Below are 27,632 nucleotides of genomic sequence, written 5' to 3' on the forward strand. Positions count from 1 at the left end.
TGAAGGTTAAATTCATTTCAAAAAGAACCCAACAATGAAAGCTGGAAGAACTCAAATATAGTGCAAGCTTCAATTGAGAACGTTTAAATTTGGATTAACAGGAGAGATGTGGCGTGGTTGGTTTCGAGCATCAAAGGTGCGTATCAAGCTGGCGATGGCATTAAGCTTATATCTTGTATTTAATCAAGCGTTTAAGCCAAGCTTCTCATTCTATTGCTATATTTGATCGGCCAACAGGGCATAGGAAAGCACGATCTCATCGAAGGAGTCGAAGCGATATGTCGGGAAGTGCAAGGCGTGATCATGAGACGTCGGCGCCTGCTCTCCTTAGTGCAGACGTGGAGTCCGCAAAAGAGAAAGATGTCGAGCTGCATGAGACGGCGACCAGCAGGATCGACAAGAGACTGAAGAATGCGAAGACCCTAAAGAAGACGGGTGTGCCCAGCGTGGCCTCCGTTGCTAACTCGATCATCAACGGCGCCGGCCGACAGCAGCCGAAGAATACAAAGACAAAGACACTAAAGACGACGAAGAAGAAGAGGCAGACATTATCAGAAGTAGAGGAGCAAATAGACGTAGGGTTGGAGAGGTGCAAGAGAAAGGAAGGAAGGGAGTGGCACTGCAGAGAGGCAGTAATGACGCCGGGGGCCACTTACTGTGACTACAATTTGGTCAAGAAGAGAGATCGGATCAGAAACGCGGAGCAGCTGGTGTCGAAGATACTGCAGGAGGTTGGGCAGGAGGTTGGGCCGTCCAATAGGAAGAGGAGGAAGAAATCTATATTGGATGGAGCAGAATTACAAGATGTGGAGAGCGATGGGCGGGATGATGCAGAGACGCAAAGTGGCGAGCAAGTGGCGGCGTTGTTGAAGGAGGGGCGGCGGTGGCGGAAGAAGTGCAAGCCTTGCATGAGGCCGCTGCACGAGATCCAGGAGCGCGCCGCCAAGCCAATGGACGGAATCAGCGTCTCAGTCTCTCCTTGGACGTCATCCCATGGGCAGCATCATCAGCCACAGCTGCCGGAGTGCCTGCTCAACACTGACCCTCGTGAGTGGAGATCCGACCTCATGTTAGGCTAGCGTGCGTACCCATCGAACTTTCGTAAAGTTTCGAGCTAACATTTTCCAAAAATCGAACTTTTATTATTATTGCACAATAGACTAAAAGAGAGGGTCCTTTTTTTGACATATAATTATATTTATATGTGTGACAACGAATTTAATAATCAATTGGTATGAATAACACCCATTATTTTTCAAAAACTTTAATAGGTTGTGGAATGGCGTGGATACGTGAACATTGTTTGCAAAGTAAACGTGTGCCTATCAAAGTTCGAGCAACATTTTCCAAAAGTAAACGTTTATTGCACGATATAAATGTTGCCCAAACGAGAGGGTCTTTGGAATCACCACTCTGGTCTTCATGTGTGATAAACAATTTTTACTAGTCAATTTCATTGAATAAGAGGACCACTGCTGCATTGACCACCATTAGTTTTGTGCTTCATTGACCATTAGTTTTGTGGTATGAAAAACAAAGTGTGGGTGTATGAAGAGACATTTAACACACTTTATTTTTGAATATTATCCTTGGGGTCTTCACTATTTTTGTTTCCTTGTGAGGAAGTTTGCTTCTTCCCTTATTGGGTGAGAGGGGTGAATTTCAAACGCACGTCCCCAATGTTGAATGAATGCTCTACTGTCGGGCTAACTTCCTCGCCCTTGGGGACCTTCACTGTTGAGAGCATGAATGCTCTACTATGAGCCTAACTCCCCTTTAAAAAGCATGCATACCATATGTGCAAACTGTTGTTTACGAAGATTCTTACTTGTAACTCTAGCTTCTATAGAATTACTCTATTTTAAAAGTTCTTTCTAAATCGCTTCAAACATACTTCTTATGTAATAATATTTATTTCTTTGTAAAACCCTTTTCATTGTTGGAATTATACATTATCTTACATATGCTTAGTGGACTAGAGCACGGACTCTCACCACCCCTTCCATGAATTTTGAAATGATAAAAGTATCCCTTGTTTTAAGATTTAAAAACCCCTTATGCTTGTTTTCTTTTTTGTAACTCCACAATAAAGCATTAAAACTTACTAGTTGTCGGCCCATATATATCTATCTAGGCATTCTTTTACTCAAGTATCAACATCCATAATCTCACAAGCAAGACAGCGTATGTAAGAGCTTTTGAGTTACTTGAATTATCAACTAATATTTCTTATTAATGGTAATCGTTATGACCATGCAACAATCCCTTGGTCTATTAAGGGCAGTTGCGCTACCCTAAGATTTGGACCAAATCTAGAAGAGGTACCAAGACATCCTCCCTATCAAGGTGCATAATTAGTCGCATTTTCCATGTCATAAGCTTACATTAATTCTAAAATTTTTGGCCGATGAATTTCAATATGTTGCATGACCCTTTTTGGTTCTCGCACGTTCGTTTTCCCCAATTTCTATTGTCTGTTTACTTTTATTTACACGCAGCAGCTATAGGTTTTGGAGATGAATTATGAATGAACAATGTCCATGCTTATATACATAAATGTAGAGCCAATCAGTTGTAGCAAAAAGCTACTAATTTGGACAAATGGTAAAATGTCTTTAAAAAACCTAACAGTAAGCTATAAAATAGCTAGAAAAATATGGGAAAATTCCCTAATTACATCAAATAAATATCTGGGTAAAAGTGACATAAAATGGAGTAAAATGGGCTAGAGATGACATATCCAACACCTCCTCTCAGCTCCAGCACGAGGGTCCAAATCCCATACCAGTAAGGAGTTGATTGATAGTATCTTGAGGAAGAGGCTTGGTGAAGAGATCAACAAGGTTGTCTTAAGAAGGAAAATACTCTTTGTAATGATGCCGTCAACTCACGATCGAAGTGAAAGTGGACCTCAATATGTTTGGTCATACCATGGAAGGATGAAGTTCGAGCCAACGCCAAGGAAATCTAGTTGTCCGTAAGAATATGGATCGGAGAATCCGGGAGTACATCAAGATTTCTCAACATCTGGAAACAACCATAACAACTCACATCTAGTATCCAGGTAAGCATGGTACTCAGCCTCAGAGAAGATAATGAAATTGTATTCTACTTCTTAGATCTCTAGGAAATAAGACTGAAACTAAGAGTGAAGCGATAACTTGAAGTGGATCATGGAGTATCCTGATCACTTACCCAATCAGGATGAGAGTATCCAAGAAGCTCAATGCCTCCTCTGAAAGAGAGACCATATTCCAAGGTACCAGAATCAGGGGGTTCACCTCGTAATCTGTTAGTGTACCACATGCATTCAAAAGGAGGGATTATTTAATTGTCTGGGCTAACAAAATTGTAAATACAGGAGGGGTTAAAATATCCAGCCCTGTCAAACTAACATACGGGGTTTCTTTATTAAAAAACCTTTAGAAGTAGGCTTTATCCAAGTGGTAAGATTATTTTTTACATAGCTCTATGTGGTGAGTTCAAATCCTTCCCACGTTGGATTTTGAAAAAGATATGCCAATTTTGAAAAAAGTTTATTTGAGATATGCATGTCCACTCTCCACGTGAGATATTATGCCTTTAGTTATTTCTTTTTGGAAATTTAAAGCCTACTTTTACCAAAAGTGAAAGTTCACTCTGCTTTCCCTCTCTGCATTGCTTTCCTCTTCTTCATCTATTGAATCTGCACAAGCCTATTCTAATAAGGTAATCTATGAGCCTCAATATTAGCACTACTTCTCAGAGTTATTTATTCCACTTGTCTATGCAGCAATTTTGAGCTCTCTTGCTTGCTCATTAAATATTCCTTATCAAGCAATATAGTCCTACACAAATCTATTGATGTATCAGAGATATTAAATTTAAATGTTTAATAAGATATTAAAGTTCTTGCTCTTTTATGCAGGGTCTTTCTAGTGCGGGTGGGTTTCTTATTCTTGCACGTGGGTTTCTTATTTTGTAAGACTTATAGCTACAAGCTGAGAATGTGGCTTGGAGAAGTTGCGATTTGAAAATTAAAATTCTCGGAACTAGTTTTCAACACACCTTTGTTGTGATGAACTTTAGCCAACAGGCCAGTTTCCTATGATTGCATCCCACCCTAGAACGGCGGCCTTTCATGAGTGAGACCAAAATGATCCATGATTGGAATACAGATCACATTTACATTCAAAAAAAAGATCAAACACTAAAGGTGTTCGAACCTACACACTTTGAAGATCCATCCACTACTGAGAGGGGACCCTTGGCAAAAGATTCAGTACTACTCTTAGATCTACATCAATACGCATGTGCCAAACACATAACAAAACATTGGAACATGAAAGGGATAGTATGAAATTTACAACTCTCCTAGAGCCAGAAGACTAAGAATTGGATACACATTCTTGCAACCATGAATATACTTCTACAACGAACTCGAACTAGATTTGCCATCGCAGACGGGCAAGAAAGAGGCACGAAATTACATCTCTCTATATACTGAGTATCGCATACATGCTTGACACCATGGATAACGAACCCGTGAGCATATAAGAGGTAAGGCGATTTACAAGAGAAACCTATGGAATAACACGTAAGACCCCTAGAACTAGCGGTTTTAAGGGAGAAGAGGCTTACATCTTCTTAATAGAACCTAAAGAAGAACATTGGCTGAGGTATGTAGAGGCTGTCAATGCACATTCAGACTTCTCAAAAGTTTGGCAAAATGAGCTTGATGAGTTCCCCAACAAGGTAGCCCACTGAAGGGGAAGAGTCATTGAACACACAATCAAAACCCCAAAAACTTTCTCACTCTGCTCGTAGAACATGAAACAAAAAGTTGGCGCAAGCTAGAGGGAGAAGCCAAAAAAACAAGTGGACGAGCAAAGCGCAAAAGAAGAAGAGACCAAACATGTTCTTGAATACTTCAAAGCTTACAAGGTGGGCGACCGCTATGTACAATATGAGAAGGCTAAAAGAGCCCACAATGGAAATCCTGGAACTTATGATGGTCTGGATGAGGTTAAAGAGATCAACCTAGTAGGTCCAAGTGAGGAAAACCCATCTATATAAGGAAATACCTCTGTATAGAAGAAGAAGGATACCTTACTGACCTACTTACTGGATTCCAAGACTTCTTTGCTTGGAAGAACAAGGATATAAAAGGTGTACCTCCTGAAGTGGTCAAACATACCATCCCCTTGGTGGAAGGGGTAAGGCCAGTAAAGCAAAGAGCGTATCCTATGAATCCTAAGTACTCCAAGATGGTCCATGAGAAGAGATTGATTGACTCATAGATGCTAGATTCAGCTATACAAAATAGAGCACCGAATGAGCTCACCCATCGTGATAGTACCTCAAAAAAATGAAAAATTTAGAGTGTGTTTGAAGCTCAAAAAGGTCAATGCAGCCATGATATAGGATCACTATCCATTACCCTTCACAGAACATGTGTTGGAGCGTGTAGCAGGAAAGAAGGCCTACAGCTTCCTTGATAGATTTTTAGGCTACAACCAAGTATTGATCAACATAAAACGGTTTTCTCCGTAGAATGGGGCACATATGCGTACCGTGTCATGAAATTCGATTTAATCAATGCCTCATGAAATTTCCAATACCTAATGTGCACAGCATACAAAGAGAATCTATGAAAATTCCTTGAAGCCTTTATAGATGACTTGTGTGCTAACTCTACATGGAAAGCACATCTATGGTGTTTGAGAAAAATGCTAGAGAGATGCACACTCTACAGAATCTCTCTTAATCCTTCGGAATGCCAGTTTTGAGTTCAACATGGAGTAATCTAGGAACACATTGTCTCAAAACATGGCATTTCCACCACAGACAGCAAGGTGTGACTCATTCTCAAAGAAATAAAGCGATTCATAGGGCATGTTGGTTATTATCGACATTTCATCTTCATGTATGCCAACATAGCTCATCCTCTTTATGGACTCCTGGGTGTTTCTGAATGGACAAAGTAATGTCATCAGGCATATGATACCCTCAAGAAATCATTGGTAAGTTCTTTCATTTTGATACCCTCAAGAAAGCATTGGTAAGTTCTTTCCTTTTGATACCCTCAAGAAAGAATTGGTAAGTTCTTTCATTTTTTGATACCCTCAAGAAAGCATTGGGTGGTAAGTGATCCCATTTTGAGATCCCCCAATTGGGAGATAATATTTCATGTCCATATAGATGCTTCTTCTTTTGCAATTGGTTGTGTACTCGCTCAACCCAGAGAACATAACAAGGAATTCCAAAAATATTTGCTAGTCGTGCCAATTGAACCAAGCAAAATGAAATTACACAACCATAGAAAGAGAACGGTTAGCCATAGTCTATCTAGCCAAAAAGTTTCATCATTACTTCCTAGAGTGACTAAATTTGTTCTTTGTAGACCACCAAGCTCTTATGTACCTTGTGAATAATCCTTGCACCACAAGTAGAATCACAAGATGGCTCCTAATTTTATAGAGTTTGATTTTCCCGTCACACTACGCAAAGGTTCCTAACATGTACTGGTGGCCGACCACAAGTCAATGGAGAACCGCCGGTGGGAATCAATGATGACTTGCTAGATGCTCCTTTATTTCAACTACGCTTGAGTCTAGAATGGGGAGAGGAAGTTCCACATTGCCTAGCTAATGGCCTATCCATCAAAGCACCGATCAACAAAAGGATTGAGCAAGATGCCTTATTAAGAAGGTGGTCCCTAATCAATTGATCGAAGGATAATTGTACAAACAAGACAAATATGGAGTAATGACACGAAGAGTCCATAAGGATGAGTACACCTCTATTTTGGAACATGCCCACTTTAGATCTGTAGGTGGTAGCTTTGCGCAGATACAACTACTCAAAGATTCTCCTGTGCAATCTTATGGTGGCCAACCCTATTTAAAGACATGGCCGAATATGTCAAACAATGTGATGAATGTCAATGGTCCGCAAATTCCACACAATAAGGATAAAATGCCCCTCTATCCCATACTCGATGGGGGGGGTCACTCATAAATATGTAAGCGTAGCACATGGGTTCAACATAAGGGATTTTTAAAAGCCCTTTTTTACATAATTTTTACATACATGAGGGTACCATTTAAAGGAGCTATTCACAGGTTGAATAGAAAAAGGGTATTATTTATTTATGAAAAATTCACAAATAAGGGGTTTTTTTAATAGGCCTTGAACACACGTGATATAGAGGGCTTACATATAGTGAACCCCCCAAGATCCCATAATGTCCTTGCAACCATTCAAGAAATGGGGCATTAATTGCATTGGTCCCATTAGTCCAGCTACCAGTTGACCAAGGTATATCATAGTGGCAAACGAACTACTCTACTAAATGGGTGGAAGCTCGAGCCACAAGCAAGGCCGATACAAGAACCACAGACAAATTTCTTTAAATTTGGATGTCCTCTTGAGCTTGTCAGTGGTGACAATGGCACCCACTTCACATCAATGAAGTGGTGCGATTCTTACTACAAGAAATCTTGGTCACACACTTCATCAATGAAGCAGTGTGATTCTTGCTCCAAGAATTCTTGGTCACACATGGTAAATCTTCACCTTATTACGCCTAAGCTAATGGCCAAGAAGAGAGTACTAACAAGACGATATGTGCCATCCTAACCAAGATGGTAGATTCAAGTCACATGATTAGGAACAAAAGTTTTCATGCTACACTCTAGGCTTCTAGGATAGCATACAAAGTGTCCACCATTAACACAACACCCTTCAGCTTAACGTATGGAACTGAAGCAGTCATGCCCATAGAATTCTTCATGCCGAGTGTAAGGGTTACAATACAAGAAAGGCTCATCAATAATTTCTTAAGTGACCGACTCTTTGAGCTAGGAAAACTAGATGAAACATGTCTAAGAGCCGTGTGCGGCATGGTTGTAGAAAAACTAAGGCACAAAAAATGGTTTCACAACCAGCTCAAAGACAAGGAGATGAGTGAGGGGGATATGGTCCTTCTTTACAACACAAAAAATCACCAAAAAAACTTGAATACAGACGACTAGGATCCTTCCTGAAAACTGAAATAAGTTCGTACAGCGTTGTACGCATTGAAACACTTGATGGCATAGAAATGGCGAGTTATTAGCAAATTACAACACTACTACAAGCCACTCACGCAAAATGCCTTGAAGGCAATTCACCTCAAAAAGGAGGAAAAATGAAAACAAAACGAGGTGAAAAAGGCAGCACAAAAATAATCCCAGGAAATACAAGTAAAACTTTGAGGAAAGAAAATCTCTATGACCATGGCTCAAGTAGTTGACCTTGAGGAAAGAGGACTAGGAAGTCAAACCTACCCGTTTATAGAGTTAGGAATGATTATGCCAACGGGCTATACCCAAAAGTTAGCACATGTAGACATTGGTGCTATCATAACCTGATGTCCTACAACACATGGGATTCTCTAGGCCAACCTACTTTTTGCTCCACACCCAGGCCACAATCACCACAGCCACTTCAACTTGTGTTAAATTCCGAGGTGTTATTACAATTCTATTTCACATTGGGAATAACCGCCTGGAAGGCAAGTTCTATGCCATTCTTGCATGGAAAATGTAAGAAGAAACCCTCTTTGGAAGAGGATGGATGGGCCAAAATAGGTGTCACATAAACTGGGAAGCAAGGACGGTCACACTACCACTTGCCTTAGAAGACAGATTGCCATCCTTATGTGATAGAAGAAGTAACGAAACCGTGAAATCCATTGCAGAAAGACATATCATCCTCATATGCTGCTATCCCAAACAGCCCCCAAAATCAAAGAGAAAGAAAAGAATATCCCACCAAAAAAGAGACCAATAGTCTACCATTAACCTTGCAATGCCAAGCCCCTTTCCAACAAAGCCTAATCAGTGACTAACTCCACAGAACATCCAGCTTCGCCAATGTCAACCCACTTACCCAGTTAACTCTACTAACACTACTACTAAACTGCCAATGTCCCCAAAGGCTCCAGTAAAGACTCCACAACCAAAACCCATCCACCTAACCTCATAGTCAATGGTGGGTACCAAGGAAGATCCTGGGAGCACAAGGATACTACAAGGAATTGCCCAACCCCATCCATTTATTGGTGGAAGCCACCATCCCTCGCCCAGTGTTGCAAGACCTCCTAGTTCTTGGAGGAAACCATGTTACACTCATTACCCAGCACCCCTAGAGGCCATCCATTGCCATTGCCCTCACCAGCTTTTGCCCGACAGAGGTCCCTCCACATTGATATATGCCACCTCCTTCTCCGACACCACCCTCCTTCTCCGACACCACCCTCCCTTCCTCTTTCCACCATCAGGCTGGGCCCATCGATGCTTCACCATGATAAACCCTCATCATCAATGCACCCACCCACCCTACTAAATGCCTTGCTCTACACCCTACCCTCTAGCTTAACAACCCCTTAACTCCACAAACCCTTAACCCAACAAGCTCCTATCAAGTAAGGTAAAATCGCCCCAAGCACCACAAGATCAGGAAGACATGGATCCCCCACTTAATCCCCTCAATTGGCTCGACCCCCTAGATCATGGGGAATTGAACTGGCCATCTCGATCATGCTTGGTTGCCAACTCCAACAAGAGAACCTTACCAAAGTCTACATCAATGCCAAGCAGGATGCCTGGAAGAAATATCAAATTGGGAAGAATATTTGCCCATATTGGAGTTTGCTTAACAGCTCCAAGCATTCAGCGACTGGGATTTACACCATTCATGTTAATGTATGGATTCCAGCCGAGATCTCTGATGGCTGTAGGCCTACAAAAGGAGAAGATTCAATCTGTCAAGGATTTCCTTGAAGATATGAATGATATGCTCAGAGCCGCACGTGAGAGCATTCGTAGCGCTCAGGATCGCACTAAAACTTATGCGGATAAAGGACGTAGAAAGGTGACCTTTGCAGAAGGTGACTTTGTATTCCTCAAGGTTCCTGCGCAATCAGAAACCATGAAAACGGGAAAGTGTGATAAACTTTCTCCGAGATATTGTGATCCTTTTAAAATCCTTAAGAAGATTGGGGACGTAGCATATAAACTTGAGTTACCGGAGAGTTCTCAAGTCCATCCTGTCTTCCATGTCAGTAAACTAAAGAAATCAGTTCACGGGTTAGAGAACGCAGTTTCTCCAGAGATTTTGGTGGACTTGATAGAGCCACCAAAGATACCACATGAACCTGAAAAGATTCTAGAGTATCGTGATAGACAAACCCGACATAAAGTGTACCAGGAGGTACTTGTTAAATGGACAGATAGAGATGAGGAGGTAGCTACCTGGGAACATCGTAGTGCAATTTCCAAAAGGTTTCCCCAGTTTGTTTTCGAGGACGAAAACTCTTCTTAAGGGGGGGGGTAATGTCACGTAGGCTGTAACGCCTGTGATGACCGACGGCAGACCGGATGGCCATGTCCGGGGTTCAGTGGGAGAGGACGCCCATGCGGAGTCATGGGCGGCCAGGCTAGTGTGGATGGCAGGCCACACACTATATAGCCTGGGGGATGAGGGGCAATCCTCATTCTTCCTCTATGGCTGGGTGGTGAGCCAGAGACCATCCCCTCCTGTGGTAACGCCCGTAGCGGCGTTACGGATATCTAACACTGGTAATGTCACGTAGACTGTAACGCCTGTGAACCGACGGCAGACCGGATGGCCATGTCCGGGGTTCAGTGGGAGAGGAGGCCCATGCGGAGTCATGGGCGGCCAGGCTAGTGTGGACGACAGGCCACACACTATATAGCCTGGGGGATGAGGGGCAATCCTCATTCTTCCTTTGTGGCTGGGTGGTGAGCCAGAGGCCGTCCCCTCCTGTGGTAACGCCCGTAGCGGCGTTACGGATATCTAACAAGAGGCAAGGGGTAAAAGAAGTTCATAGTGGAGAAGCTGGTGGTGGAGTTAGAGTGGCCGAGGAAGGAGGAGGGACCTCAATGGTAAGCTCGAGGGATGAGAGCGAGAATCATCTGAGGATTCAACAAAGTGGTAAGCTCGAGGGATGAGAGAGAGAATCATCTGAGGATTCAACAAAGTGAACATCGCAAGAAATCACCAAGGATCGCAACTCTTGATCCCATAATCTGTAAGTTTTGGAATGAGAGCTATATCCAAGGTATTTGCACTTCCTAGACTTGGGATCAAATTTGGATCTGTCACAATCGGGGATATAAACATAGGCATCACAATCGAAAACCTTGAAATGAGAAGGTTTTTGTCCAATTAAATCCTCCTCCGGAGTCATATAAACTGCCTTTGTAGGAGAACGGTTGATGATGTAAATAGCATTGCTTATAGCTTCTCCCCAAAAAGAGGGAGGACGATCAAAAGAGGAAAGCATGGTATGGGCCATCTCCTAAATAGTCCTATTCTTGCGTTCAGCCACACCATTCTACTTAATAGTGTGAGGTGTGAAAAATTGACATCTTATGCCTTTCTAGGAGAAAACATTATGGAAAGATTTGGAGATGAATTCTCCTCCACTATCGGAGTGGACTTGTTAAACCAAAGTCACCCACTCTTGAAAGCGGGAGAAAGCTTGATATTCTTCTACCAAGAGATAAACCCAAACATTTCATGAGTAATCATCAATAATAAGCATAAAGTACCTCGCTCCTTCTTGGATAGTAGTCCACATGGGGCGGCACAGGTCCATATGAATGAACTCCAGAATATTAGGAAAGTCATCTTGGTATTGCTTGCCATGAATACAAGCCACACAAGTGAAGTGGGAGGGTTTCAGTGGTGGAAGACCCTCGACCATCTATTGAGAAGACAACAGTTGTTGTAGCAAAATATAATTTAGATGCCTGAAGCGAGCATGCCACAACCACATGAGCTACCAAGGATTGATAGTTGTGAAGAAGTTGTAGTAGATAAGATTGGGACTCAATCAAAGAGACACCAAAGTCCTTCAATTGATAAAGACCACCTTCTTATGGATACCTGTGGTGGCAACAATATGCAAGGTACTAGTGTCAATGATCTCAATAATGGAACTATCAAAGTAGACACCGTATCCTTTCTCAGTAATCCAAAAAATCGAGAGGAGATTGTTGGAGAGCTTGGGAACATGAAGTGCATCCCGAATGGTAGAAGGCTGGCTCAAGAAGGAGTTGAGTCACACATTACCAACCAAAGAGGCCTCCAAGTTGGAAGCATCACCAATGGACACCCTCAAGGAGTTGGAACGAATGTCATGAAGAATGGTCTTGTTAAGAGTCATGTGAATAGTACACCCACTATCAACCACCCAATCCGTAAGATGTGACATAGAAGGAACAAGAGAGTCAAAGGAAGCTCCTCATTACCGATGAAGATAGCCTCGTTGGTGGAAGAGGATTATTGAGTTTGGCTGGTGGATGTAGAGGTTTGATTGGGGAGTTTCTTAGCAAAACCACCTTCTCTCTTCGATAAAATCAGGTAAAATGTGACCTTTGAGAACACAGTAATCACAAGTAAGCTCCTTATGATGAGTGGATTGTTACCAGGTTTGTGGTCATCTTTGTTGCTCGTGGAAACTTTGCACTGCCATTTACTTTTGCCCTTAGCCTAAACAAGGGTCTCAGAAATACCTTGGTTGGTCTTCTTTCTCATGGCCCTATCCTGAAGTACGCCAACAATGGAAGAAGTGATATAGTATCACAAAAAGCATAGAGTCTCGGGAAATTTGGCGAGCCAATCGACAAAGTCCTCAATGTCGTTTATAACTTTTCTCCCTAAATAGACCAACGTCTTCTCAATGCATATGAACTCCATAACATAATCTATGATGTTAGCAGTATCAATAGTCTTCCTGTTGGAGAGCTAAATTTCCAAGGCTACCTTCTGAGCAGAGTTCTCACAGCGATATCTCCTCTAGATGGTATCCCACAATTCTTCTATAGTTTCCTCATCATCGTCATCAAATTGGCGAGCAATAGAGGGTTTTATGTTGAAGAAGATAAAGGCATGAGCCCCTGAATCTTTGTCAGCCCCCAAGCATCAATCTCAACTTGAGGATAAGTAGCATTAGGAGAGGCATCAGTACCAAAAACAATACCCCATAGCCGATGATACTAAGGAGAGTCTTCAGTAAGTGAGGAGAAGTAGCATCGAGAGAAGCATCAGTACCACAAACAAAACCATAGCCGACGAATACTAAAGGAGAATCTTCGTCTATAGTGACCAATCAAGATAATTTGTTCTATCTAAGATGAATTCCTTGGGAAGTTGAGGAATGAATGAATAGATAACAGTTGGTGTAGAAGCCATGGAACCCTCCTCTTCAACCCGTAGCAAGAAAAATTTGCAATAGGTACCCGAGGGCTTCCTACTCTCCCTAGAATCTAGGTGAGGGGTTGGAAGAGGTAGAAGGGTGTAGAACCTGAAAACACTTGGCTAGAAGGGCCTCCTTTAAGGGGGGAGGGTTGGGAATGAAAACCCCAGAAAAGGGGGCTACAAAAAAAAAGGTTTTTTAGGGTTGGCCAAGATGAAGGAACGAGGTTGAAAATAGCCTAGAATCAGTGCGCCAAGAGAAGCGTTGATGTGTGCTTGAAGGAGATCTCCAAAACACAACCACCAACGAAGAAAAGGAGAAAAAACGCAAATGTAAAACTCTTCTTGTTGATTTGTGGAAGTACAAGATATATGATACCGTGTGAGAATATGTGATACCGTGTGAGAATATGTGAATATGAAGCGGAAGCAAGTAGAGATCAAACAAGAGAAAGTAGACAGCCAAGATCTAAAATATTAAATTGAATTATGAATGAACAATGTCCATGCTTATATACATAGCTATAGAGCTAGTTGACTCTAGCAAAAAACTACTAATTTGGACAAATGGTAAAATGCCTTTAAAAAACCTTAAACTAAGCTATAAAATAGCTTTAAAATATGGGAAAATCCCTAATTACATCATATAAATATATGGATAAAAAGTGACATAAAATAGTCCGTAAAATGGGCTAAAGATGACATGTCGAACATATTACTACTTAATTACTCGCGTAAACTTTTCTCATGGAAGAAAGAAAATATACCTCTTATCCACTTAACCTCTATTTAATGGTATGGTTAGAAATCGTTTTATTAATCCTAGTTTAATTAGACATTCAATAACATGAAAAATTCCAACTTATAATCCTAGCATAGACAATAGCATTAGAGAAACTATACCTCTTTATCCTATGTCTATAAAGGATTCCACATATCAATCTTTACTTGACTATGGTTGATATTACGATAAAAAGGAGGGTTAGGTATTGATCTAACCTATTGATATAATGCGATAAGATGGTCTTAAGCAATGACATTAGCATAATATCAAAGCAAATATTGCTTCTACTTTCACAAGTCATCACTAACCGCAATTAGTAGGAATAGTTTCTTTAAACCTGAACTCAAGTTCGTCCAAACCAATATCTAATCAAGATTGATAACCCATACCTTGGCATTATCCAGCAAGGACTAGTAGATAATACCAAAAATATTTCTCTCATCAAGATTAATAAATCCTCAAGATAGATTAGCTTAAAAACCAAGCATTTTGAACTTACAAGGGTTAGCATCATTAGTAAACTTGATCATATGAGAAGAAGAGAGATTCACATGCTAATCCTTATTAATACATAATCAATGAAGATCATTAGTACTCACTTAAATCAAGATTAAAGAGTTGAATGAAGGGGTTGACTTTAAGAGATTCTCCTCTTATAGAATAACTTAAGCATGACACTAATCTTGTCTTAATAACACCCAGATGCTTAAACCCAATGCATGAAGTAGAGGTTAAGTGATGAGTCTTGAGACTAATCGAGCCATGCTACCAGAAGCATAGTGATTAGACAAGCTAATTAGTGTTAATAGTAGGATTAACCTGCCCATTTTTCAAGAAAACAAGCCAACTTTGCAAGCTAATTAGTGTTAATAGTAAGCTTAACTTGCCCATTTTTCAAGCAAACAAGCCAACTTTGTAAGCTTCCATAGATCAAAGGGACAGAGATTTAAGTATGGAGAGGCTAAGAGAAGCTACCATATGGGTTATACAAACCTCCCATCACTTAAACCAAGCAATACAGACAAGATTAGCTGATCAAATAAGCATGGGAAAGGGGGGAAAATAAGTGCTAAAGTTCAACTTGGGAGCTTATTTGATTAAGAAAGACATCACAAGAAAGCCCAAATTAAAGTATTTGATTATCTATGAATGCCATTAGTTGCTAAAAGAATCCACTAGAGTGCAATCAACTCGCAACAAGTGGTATGAGAGATGAGAATTTTTAGCTTTTCAGTGGAAATTATGGAAACATAATTAGGCAACCATTAATCACCATTAGCAAGAGGAGAAGCAACCAACATCTTTAGCAATGGTTTGGGAAAATTAATGCAGGCTTACCTCAACCAAGTGAATGGGGGAGAATGTGGCAACGAGAGGGAAGATCTTTTCATACGCGTGGAGCAAAAACTGCAAAAGTAGTGTTCAAAACACAAAGCAAAGCCTCTCATTTATGGCCGTCTACAATATGCATGAATAAAATGACCAAATGTTAGTTTTTTTCGAGTAAAATGACCAAATATTAGTTTTTTTATTCCATCTGTGTAAGCATCACATGCCCCAAATGTGTGGTTTAGCTCCACGAGTCCCTTTTGTGCATATTTGGATATTTAAAATCAAGTTTTCCCTAAGGTCTCTTTGCCATTTTTGCATTAAGGCAAGGTTTTGAACCTTGGGTTTCACCACCAATTTATGTGCGGTCTGGTTCTGGCTTTCTTTTGGCCTTAAGAGCTACAGTTGTAGGTGTACGGACCATGGTTTATGGGCCTCAGTTTGACAAGAAGGCATTTCCATGCTTATGGACATCATCACTAATGTTGCCATGGATAGCCCTCGACTAGCAACTGTTTGAACATGGATGGAATCCACGATGACCAAGTCTCATGCACACATGGGAACGATAAGGTGACCAAAAGCTAATAAGGTTTTTAGAGAATCGTATGAACAGTATAGGTCATATGTTAAAGCTTTTGGGACTTTTTTTTTGGAACAATAATAATTATTTATATATATATAAGCAGAAAAGGACCAGATACACTACATGACAAAAAACAACTCTATGTTACTCCTGTAGTCCCCTACATTTTACTTCATTTAAAAGTTTACACAATAGATTCCATCTCTCCTTCTCTAACAAGAAACTTGAGTGCTCCCAAGAGACTTGGTAACCAAGCTCTTGGGACCTTTATTCCACATCTAAAATGGCCACCTTTAAGCAAACCCTTCTAGTAACTCTTGAGTAGCTATTCAGTAATCGCTCGTTTACTCAAAAAAAAAGTTGTTATATCTTGACAAACATAATCGAGTCGCATTTTCCATGTCATATATGCTTCCATTAATTCTAAAAATTTTGGCCAATAAATTTCAATATGTTGCATGACCCTTTTTGGTTCTCAGACGTTCGTTTTCCATAATTTCTATTGTCTGTTTAACTTTATTTACATGCAGCAGCTATAGGTTTTTATCGAAATCTCCTTCATAAGGAGTCCAAACTAACATCTAGTTTCACATATGGGGTCTAGGGACTAAATCAAAACTTCTTAATTAGGCACTTTTTTCTAAGGCCAACTTTTTCTCTCTAGATTTTTATAAGGTGTGAAATTTTTATTTTTACATTAAGTTTATTCCAAAAATATCTTAAAACATAAAGATAATATTTCTAGTAGCTTATATGACTCCAAAATAACTTCAAGCCGTCCATGTAGAGACTCGTGCCCATTCGGCAGACTCCTATTATAGACTTGTACTAAAAATTCCACTTATAGGATGTTCGTTCTGTGATCTAATTGTCTTTTTGAGTTCCTAGGACAAAAAGGAAACTTTCTATCCGAGTACTTTTTCAAATCGTAACCCTCTCTCTAAGTTGATGTTCTCTCACTAGAATTTTAACTAGCAAACAAAGGATTTTAGTTATACCTGGGGGAGGGGATCGTAAAATCCTGACACATCTCCTATCATGGAACTAAGCATGTGCATCATCACAAACAATTGTCCACTTATGTCATCACTATGTATACTTAATGATGCATACTTACCTTGCTCTGCTATAACTTTTCACTTTTGATATCATTCTTATTTTTATAGTAGTCATTTGCAATGCGCCTTGGTTTTCAAAAGTAATAGGATTCCATCCTTTTTGTATTTTTATTTTTTTGCCAACCACATCGGCCTCTCTAGGGTGAGACTTATTTTCTTATTGTTTATAGTTTTGATTTTCAAATTGATCACCACCACATCCTCTAGTAGATCACACAGGAGGGGTGGAGAGTGGGAGGAGAAGAGTTAAGGACACCCTCTCCTAACAAGGGTGGGGTGACAAAAAATGGGCTTATCTGAGAGATGGTTGAGTAAGGGTGCTGAGAGGAAGGTGGTGAGGCACGACTGCAGGTACAGCAAGTATAGTATACAGATGCAGAGTGGCGGTATGGCCTTGTGCAACGTGTAACCTAGGAGTGTGCTCTACGCAATAAGCTACTTGCCGTGGAGCACCCGAGGGTTTATATAGGTGCAAGGTAAGGTTGCAGTACTGAGAAAAGTACAAGTGAAAGGGACGGTGTACCATCAAAGTGTACCGATCACTGGTCTGCATGAGCCTGGGGAAAGGTACGCTGGTGGTGCACAAGCAAAGGTGTGGTACCCATGTACCCTTTTAGTCAGAGGCAGCATGGATGTCCACATGGCGATACGTGTGGACCATACAACAGGTAGTCGGCCTTTGGTCCTTACGCGGCCATTGTACAGGCGCCCTGGTGAGGGTGTACGGTCTTTTTTTGGAACGAGGTCCCCAAATTTGGGACGTCGACCTCGATTTGTGTGCCAGAGCGCCCGGGGGCGGAGGCAAAAAAAAATCCAACGAAAATGTCCGGGATGTTCCCCTGGTCATTGGGGTGTAGACCGTCTGTCAATCAAACGCCCGGTCGTGCATTTATGAAGGTTTAAAGGTCGTCGTTTTTTAAACTAAAACTCGCGTATAAGCTTGATCCAATGTTCGTTTTGGATGCTGTAAAATCCTATATTAGGATAAAATCATACGTAAATTCCAAATTTGGACTCGAAATTTTAAGATTCTAAGTGAAAATGGCTCGTTTAATAAAATCACTGATTTTTACACCATAAAAACTCATAAATTCATATTTTTTTATTAATGAAGATGAGCATGTTACACTCAAGGCATGAGAGCGAACCAAATCATTCCTTGCAAAGTTTACTTTGAGGATTTAAAAAGTGTCATCCATTCTATAGTGGTATGGAAGTGAGGTTCTTCTATGCAAACACAAAGAAAGAGTTGAAAGATCTTGAAACCCTTTGAAATGAAAGAGCCTCGCACTTGTAACAAAAAAAAGGCAAGTAGGAAAAAGAACGAAGATGATGCAAGGAAAAAGTGATGAATCAACAAATCATTGACCAAGTAAGGGAAGATTGCAGAGAGTAAAAGGAAGAGAGAGGTTGAGATTATCCCACGAAAGAGAAGAGGGAGTTGAAAGAGCATTTGAAGCCCTACCCTTGTTATTTCCTAACATGGCTGCCTCAACAGGAACACCTATAGGAGCTATTGCTATCGAGAACAGGGAGCTGAAAGAGCATTTGAAGCCCTACCTTGGTTATTTCCTAGCGTGGTTCCAACCATGAACTATTCCCACCCAAATTACAACAATTGGAAATGTGAGTGATCATCACGTGAATGTTGTCCCATTACCCATCTTCAAAGGTGAGTTTGGTGTGAAGATTCCAATCTTCATGTTGTTGTGCTCCTTGTAGCCAGAAAGAATGCCAATTCCCCCGACATTGGTTAGCCATATTCTCTAGCACCCTAAAAAGCGTGGCGTTTCAATCGTATGAGACAAAATGATGTAAGATTTGGTAATTGGGATAAGTTGAAGCAACAGTTTTTGACAGAGAAGGATTAATGGATAGGATGAGGGATGTGTTCAAGAACTTGGTAGAGCTAGAATGAGAAAGGGTAGAATCATCTTTCAAAGAATGGAATCAATCCTAAAGAGATGGGGAAATCACTACCTTGATGAGGGAATCCAAAAGGGAGTGTTCACAGCTTCATGATCATGGCTATGGTTATGGAAATTATTGATGGCTTCATGGATATGGTGATCAATGGTGTCATGGTCATAATGATGGCTATGCACTATACAGGAGCTACCATTTGACAAATGACAAATGACAAGGATGCAGTGTAGGTTTTTCTCACAATCAATCAGACTTAAAGCTTACGCATCCTCAAACGTAGAGAGCATAAGACTAGTAGTAATTGTGAACGGGCTCCACTAGCCACACTGACACATGAGATAGAACTGCTGTGGTTTACACGGCTGCAGTGTATTGAAAGTGCCAAGACTGGTCTTCAAAGAAATCGACGATTTGGAACCTTTGTTGTGGAGGCATATCAATTAGCAAGGCATAAAAAGCTCATAATTGGGTCCACCCATGGTCTTACAAAGAGAACCACGTCTCCTAATAAGGCTGTAATTCTCCTCATTTCTCGGCATGAAGTGATAATAATCACAGATGACAAAAAATATTCTGCTATGCTCTAACAGAACCACACAAGAACAGAGACTTGAAGCTACAAAGCATTTGTGCCTGTCAACGGATACTCCATGTCAACAGACTCCAGGTGAGCAGCATTGGCATGCCTGCACTTGCGTCTGTTGTAACCAATCCTCCTGGCCCGAAGATGGTGTTCACAATAATAGGCACCAGGCATGCATTCCCGTGTGCATTGCCAGCGCTTTCCATCTGACCTGTTGCATCGCTTGATCTGTTGCTGCCCATTGCCCCCCTCCTCTGCTTGCAGATGACCCCTCATCCTTTTCTTGTGAGACTCATTGAATCCATACCCTTGCTCAGCTTGTGGACTTGAGCTCAATGGCTGCACATGCAATGGCTCTGCAGCTATCCATGGGCAGGGCCCAACCTGCTGGTCCTCCTCCGAGTTATTCTCCCTTATCTCTCCATCTTCTAGAGGTGAACTTTGGTCTTCAAAATTTTGGGGCCTGCTTTTTGGATATGGTATCTCTCCATCTTCTAGAGGTGACCTTCGGTCTTCAAAACTTTGGGGCCTGCTTTGTGGATATGGTGTCAATCCTCCATCATTAAGATGTGCAGTGCCCTCCATGATGCAGCTGCTAGTCGGAGAAGAGAGTTGCCCCTGGTCTGGTGCAGGTACAGTGCCTCGCATGATCTTCTTGTGTGATTCATGTAATCTAGGCCTTCGCTTGGCTCGTTGAGTGAAATACCATCGGGTGGGATTGGTCGTTTGGCACAGTCCAGAATGCTGGTCCTCTTCCACAGTATCAGTTCTCATCACCATCTCTTCTGCAGGCAATCCATAGCCATCCAAGCTCTGGGGGCACGGTTTTGAAGGCTGTTGCTGACCTACAGACAAGCTTAGCATGGACTCACAGCAGTCAACTTCTGCTACACATGCATTAGCTTGTTGCTGCCAATGCCTTTCATACGCATATGACTTGGAGATCGATGTTAATTTTCGAGGGTTTTCATTCCAAAGATGGATCTTGTCTTGTTCTGAAAAACAAAGATTGTTGATTAGGCTTCCTTTCTGAAAAGACAAAATCCTACCTCACTACAAGCACGAATGACTACTATATACGATCATGATACCTGAGAACACGGCAGGTAACGCCAGGATCACATTCAATTTCCTGGAATTAGTTCATAAAATCAGCACTTGGTCAGCGATGAAGATATCTGAAAGAGTTCAAATGAACGAAACAATGCAGTGTTAATCATTAAAATTGAGTCTTCCTGTCCGCCTCCCATGTTTCTGACCAGGAACAGCAAGGGCTCTGTTGTTACTACTCCTTTCTCAACTAGAATATAGAAGCCAGGTTTTTTCTCAAATTTTATGAAGAGAAAAGATATTATCAAGGCATACGCTCACCTCTGGGTGATCGTTTCAAGAACAACAATCTCGGTGAAACCAGCAGCTGCACGCTGCCTAACCAGGAATATACATCACTGGAACATCACTAGCAGTTTTATTCACGAACTTTCCTCTGGGTGATCTTTTTAAGACCAACAATCTCTATGAAACCAGCATCTGCTACCTGCCTATCCAGAGGACATGCACTAGCACAGCTAAGCTTCTCCAAACACTGCATGGATTTAAACCCCAAAAAGCTCTCGCTCTGGCTCACGATTTTTTAATTTTTTTTGTTTTTTAATTTTCTTGCGAAGAGACATTACACCACCCCATCTTGTGGAGCGAGGAGAGGAGGAGGTTTGAACTCGCACCATCCTTGGCTAGAGTGTTCGCCACCAGACAAGATGGCTGCCAAGATGATTTTGAGTCATGGTGATCTAAGAAGAGGCAATATATACCAATGGAAAGTTCAGGTTATTTCCCAAACTTAACAAAAACAAAAAATACGATCTTGACTCCATGAGCATCTAAAGCTTCAAATCATCAACTCCATCATTCATATTAAATCCTCGCCGACATCATTAGCCCCCAAGAGTAGGTGCAGGTTCATGCATAAAGATATCTCACCTAATCTTCATAAATAAGCCATTGAACTGAGTTTCTCACTTCTCGTGAAGTGAAAGGCAGACTAAGCAGTGGAGGATGGGGAGCTGGAGCTCCACCCGTAGCTAGCCTGTCCCCCCTCCCCCTCATCTTCACGCATCCCTCCCATCCCCCAACGCCGCCTGTGCGTGCACCTCCCTGCCATCGCCCTCCCGCTTCCGCCTAAGTCCCCTCCTGCCCTGCTTTGCAGGCCTGCCCCCGCCTTCCTGCCTCTAGCCCACCCCCCACCCTCCTGCCTCCAGCACACCCTCCCTCTCTTTCCCACCTTTTGGCGCACCCCCGCCATCATACGTCACTGCCCTAAGCCTTCCTGCCAGCTGCTTCCCTGCCATTTCACAAGTGCCTCCTTCAACCCCTCTGCCCTCTGTGTCACCCACCTCCTCCCCCCTTCTTCGTCATCCAGTGCCGCCCCCTCCTTTTCCTCTTCACCCCAGCCCTATCCTCTTCAGCTTCTCCTTTGTCAAGCTTTTGAGCATTTTGTTTTCAGCCAAGTGTCGGCCCTTTTTGGTCTTCAACCCATCATGAGGCCTCCATGGCAACCTCCAGCTCTTGGCTTCTACAGTATCCTCACTTGTGGCACCATCACTGGTATGCAAGATTGTCGAGAGCCACCCAATGCATGGACAGATTTAGGACTTACTCCAGGCAGCCCTCATTGGCGAGCCTGGAAAAATGACCGACATTCATTTTCTTGGGCACAGCTACTCCCAGGTGGAGTTTGATTCACCCGAGGCGACTGACCGTCGTGTGATGCAACAGAGTCCCATCCCGATATGTGGCGCTCAGTCATTTTTTGCTTGATGGCATCATGTTTTCGACCTTGCAACTGACCCCCTCACAGGTGCTTCCCACTTCCCCGTCACAGTCTACTTCCCAAATCTCTAAAAGGAGTATCACCATAGTTGCATTCCATACCTGTACTCCTCCGATGTGTACCTGTAGTACTTTCCGTACCACTCCATGCATATCGTACCTCGTACAGATAAGGTCTCCGTACCAAATATGAGGTTCAATGTACAACACTCATTTGACCCATTTTTCAATTATTTTAGTCAGCGGTCATTGCTCAATAGTTAAAAGATTAGTTTTCATTTCAGTATTACCATTGTCTTTCATGCTATTTTTGTATGGATGCTAGATATTCCTTATATATATATATATATATATATATATATATATATATATATATATATATATATATATATATATATATATATATATATATATATATATATATATATATATATATATATATACTGCACCGTACCTAAAGTATTCATCCATACCTAAAGTATTCATCCACTATGAGTATCACCCCCCATTCGACGTAGAACACTTGCGCCTATGTGCTAGGTTTTTCTAGAGATAGAAAGAAGAGTGCAGCAGAATCACACATACAACACACACGAGTCCTAAACTACAGCTCTGTATTATGTACAAGAAAGAAGTAATACAAACTGAAATTCGAGTACAAGATGTGGCTGAGAATGAAGATGTCAAATCACAACCCTATGACCTATTGTACACTCTTGGCTAGCACTTCACCTACAAAGAAACGCTCTATGAAGTCCAACACTAAGGAAAGCAAATGAATATGACGATTTTGGCTACCCACGTACATATATGCACCAATGCTCCTTGTGACCCTGCCCGTCGACTGCAATCTGATGTCTCGCTCTGCCCTAAATACTCTTAGGTGGGTCACATTCTCCCCTACTTGCATTGCAACTTCCTCAATTGCAAGAAACCCAAGATTCTGAGCATTGTGTGTTATGTCCCAATTCTTACCAAGGTTAAGACCTTTAGGTTAGGTTAACCGTTAGAGGTAAGACATCTTAAGTGGATATCAAGGTTGCATTTAAAACCCGTTTTTTATTATTTAGGACGTTTTGTACTTGCAAACGTTTCAAACCCGTTTTTTATTATTTTTTTGGACTTGCACTTGTTACACTGAAATTTTTAGATAGGCTGAAATGCAGAATGTGATATGTGTTGATACATCACTCCTTGTCTAGAAAAGGATATTCGATATAGACTTTGAGCTTTCATGACCAATCACACACACACACATGATTTTAACATTAAAAAGTACGTAATGTTTTTTACGTACTTTATCAATCGGCAACGTTCTATACCACGTACTAAACTCGTGTTGAAACCGATCCCGTCAAGTGGGAAAGACTCAGTTGGACACCTACACGTTTAATAGCACAACTTTAAAACCACAAATATGAAATGGACAACTTAAAACAACTTGAAATTTAAATGAACAGAAATGGAAAAATGGACACCAGCACTGGGGCCGGAACGGGCCGACCCCCCCCTCAATATATGATATATTTATTGGGAGTATTTAAAGAATACAATGCTCCATGGGTTCTGAGAACCAGATAATGTCCATGCACATATGAAAACAGTACTAAACAAATAGCTCGAATTTCGATGTAGAAGCTCGAAGCAGATCGACCACTAGTGTGGTCCAATCGCTACGGTCCTGTGCTTTCACTGGACTCCGCGGAGAGCACCACACTGGTGTTCCGAGACCACGCACAGACAGGCGCTCTCGTACTAACGCCTGGCTCTCCCGATCTCAGCACCTTTGGACCGAGGTTCGCCCATATAGCTTGGACAACCCGGCACCGAACGGGTGTAGGCCGAGCGGGACGAATCTTTTACCAGATTTAAACATTAAATGCTTTACTCAAATCTGAAAATCACTTACTTGTAATTGGTTGATAGAAGACCAAGACTTGTGGAATGATGAAGCCACTCAGGTGATGCGAAGTCTTCCTTGTAGAACACCCGTGGAGATGATGTACCGCCACAAAGGACACAGCCGCCTAGGGGAAACAATTCAGAGGTAATACGTGGCCTTCATGTGATGGCAGCCAACTCTGTGTAGGCAAAACATGTAATGGGCGCCTGGCTGTATGCGCAGCAGTGCTTTGTGAGAAAGCCCACGACTGAGTGCAGAAGCAGCCGCCTGAAGAAACAAGTTCAGCCGCCCGTAGAGAAAAAGGGACGCCTGGCTGCTGTAAACAGACGCCTGGGTGCTGCAGCCTATAAGGTATTCGCAGCCTGTGCTACGCCTGGCTGCAACTTGCGCAGCCCACCTGTAGGAGGGGGAAAAATTGTAGGCGCAGCCACCTGCAGCAGCATGTGCAGAGAGGAGGCGACTGGCTGTAGACGTGCACTCAGCCGCCTGGTTGCTGTAGGAGCAGCCGAGTAGGAGGTGGTCGCCGTTTCTGTATCTTCACAAAGATGGTGGAATCGGGTGATCAAGATCCACGTTAGGAAGAAGCGATCCTCCCCCACGCTTGAAGGAAGGCCCTTTTTTAATAAAATTAATGTGAAGGTTCAACTCAAGACTTCCACGCTTGCATGAAAGGGGACTAGTGGGGGTTGGTGACCATGCCCACCCCCACACTCACTTAAAAGTGAGGCTCCCCACCTTGGCCCCAAAGTGGGTGCCCAAAGGGGGTGCCCACTTTTAAGTAAGTGTGAACCCCTAACCTTATAAATCAAAGGGTTAGAATTTAAATCATTAAAACAACATGTACCATATACTTACCACCTGTTCACATGCACTGAAACTCGTCAGAATACAGGGCACACTTCACGACTCACTGGCAGGCGTCCCCGCTCAGTAAGTAACACGTCAAACAGGCAAACACACGAATACATGTCATGCGAAAACAGTTTCAAGCATACAAAATATGTGTGCATGTGCAAAAAGTAACATGGACATATCTCCCGTTCATGGAACATGTACAAAATATCTGTCGGCACAAAACTGGCTCGACATAAAACATAAAAACCTGGTCTTCCTATGGAGTGACAGTCCCATAGGTAAGACACAGTTCCAGGCACGAGTTTCCCTAGGTGTGACAGTCCCATAGGTAAAACACGGCACGAATACTGGCTCTTCCATGGCGTGACAGTCCCATGGATCGAACACAGTCCAGGTCATACACGGGTGGCACTGATCTGGCTCCCGTCCATACGACACCATCCTGCTAACACACGGGTGGCACCAGTCTGGCTCCCGTCCATGTCAGCAAAATACTGGCCTCTTCACATGAGACACCGGCCTGGCCTCAAGTGAACGAGACGCAAAAAGTAGGAATGGACCAAATGGTCGGCCAATTGGTGACATCCCCCCGGGCTTCTAAAGAGTTGACCTCAACTTAAAAGCCTCAAGATATGCCTGCAACAATTGCGGATAATCTGCAAAATAATCCTCATTTACCCATTTGGCATCAATAGGCAAATAGTTCTTAAACTTCACAAGGTATCTCCTGGAAAGCTTTCCTGCAGGTAGCTTTCTCTCCTTGTGAAAAACAATCTGTTCTGGCTGGAGGATCTCCTCAAGCTCTTCAATTTCTGGCGGATCTTCTGTGACAGGCTCATCAGGATCTGGCCCCACATATTTCCGAAATAGACTCACATGAAAAGCATTGTGAATCTTCCAATGACTAGGTAAAGCAAGCCTGTAGGACACTTCATTAATCTTGTGAATCACCTTGAAGGGTCCATAATAGCGAGGAGAAAGCTTAGGATATGATCCTTCTCGTCCTGGCCTCTTCCGAAGCCTAGCCTTCTCAAATTTCAGCAATACCCAATCACCTTCTTTGACTTCCATGTCCCTTCTATGCTTGTCAGCAGCCTTTTTATGCTTATCCTGAGATCTTGCAATGGCTGTCCGCACCTGACCAAAGGCAACATCCAAGTCACGAACATATTCATCAGCTGCAAAAATCTCATCCTTTGTACGAAGGATGGGTGGCAAGACCACTCTGCCATAAATAATCTCAAACGGAGCCTTTCCTGTGGAAGCATGGATTGTATTGTTGTAAGCAAACTCAACAAGTGGAAGATACTTCTCCCATGCACTCTTTTGATCTGCCACATAACATTTCAATAAATCCAACACAGCTGAATTTGCAGCTTCACTTTGGCCATCCGTTTGGGGATGATAAGCTGATGAAAACTCAAGCTTAGTACCCATATTATCAAACAAAGCCCTCCAAAATAGGCTTGTAGTCCTGGGATCTCTATCCCCAACAATGGATTTAGGCATACCATGATGCTTGAAAATATTAGCAAGAAAAAGCTTCACCATATGATCAGCTTTGATGGTTTTCTTGACGGGCAAGAAGTGAGCTTGCTTGCTAAACCTGTCCACAATAGTCCAAATAGCATCATTCCCATGCTGGGATCTAGGCAAATCCATAATAAAATCCATCGTGATACTTTCCCAAGGTTGCGAGGGAATAGGCAATGGCTGAAGCAAACCTGGAGGCTTTTGCCTATCAAATTTCACTTTTTGGCAAGTGATACATGCACGCACATAAGCCTCAATGTCTTTACGCATGCTTGGCCAAAAGAAATACCTCTCAATCATGCGAGTAGTAGACATAATACCTCTATGACCAGCATAAGGTGGAGCGTGACATTCGTCCATAACCTTTGGACGCAAATCCTTCACCACACATAGGCAATTATCCTTCATGAGATATCCCTCGTTGATAACATAAGAGGCATGTGAATGACCAGCCATCAAATCAGTCCATACATGGCAAAAATCAGCATCCAAATGATACAAATCTCTCATAGCAGATAGATCTCCATGAGAGGCCACTGAGACTGCAGCAATATAAGGCCTCCTAGATAGTGCATCGGCCACGACATTTTTCTTTCCTGGAGTATGCACAATCTGAAAATGAAACATGGAAAGAAAATTCGCCATTCTCATTTGCTTCTCTGAAAGCTTGGTTTGAGATAGAAAGTATCTCAAGCTTTGATGATCTGTCTTGACCACAAATTCAGCCCCAAGAAGGTAGTGTTTCCAAATCTTTAAGGCGTGAATTACAGCCAAGAGCTCTTTCTCATAGATATCCATATGAAGCTCAGCATCATGCAAACGACGGCTCTCGTATGCAACTGCATGCCCTTCTTGATTTAGGACAGCTCCTATGCAATCACCACAAGCATCACATTCGACCACGAATGACTTGTGCAAGTCAGGAACAATCAATACTG

At 42.1% G+C, this 27,632-nt stretch overlaps 1 protein-coding gene across 1 annotated transcript in view; it reads right to left on the reverse strand.

The window, feature by feature from the left end:
- Positions 1-19,410: 19,410 nt before the first annotated feature.
- LOC147603067 (uncharacterized) overlaps positions 19,411-27,632 on the reverse strand; it is a 63,358-nt gene continuing 55,136 nt past the window's right edge. The window contains exons 4-5 of the mRNA XM_086797383.1: positions 20,666-20,706; positions 19,411-20,569 (exon numbers count right to left, since the gene is read on the reverse strand). Coding sequence (XP_086653509.1) covers positions 19,608-20,569; positions 20,666-20,706 — 1,003 coding nt within the window. The 3' untranslated portion in view covers positions 19,411-19,607. The remainder of the gene's footprint in view (positions 20,570-20,665; positions 20,707-27,632) is intronic.

The sequence above is a fragment of the Cibotium barometz genome, chromosome 65 (assembly GCF_041138505.1).
Source record: "Cibotium barometz isolate CiBa-2024 chromosome 65, ASM4113850v1, whole genome shotgun sequence".
Taxonomy (NCBI): Eukaryota; Viridiplantae; Streptophyta; class Polypodiopsida; order Cyatheales; family Cibotiaceae; genus Cibotium; species Cibotium barometz.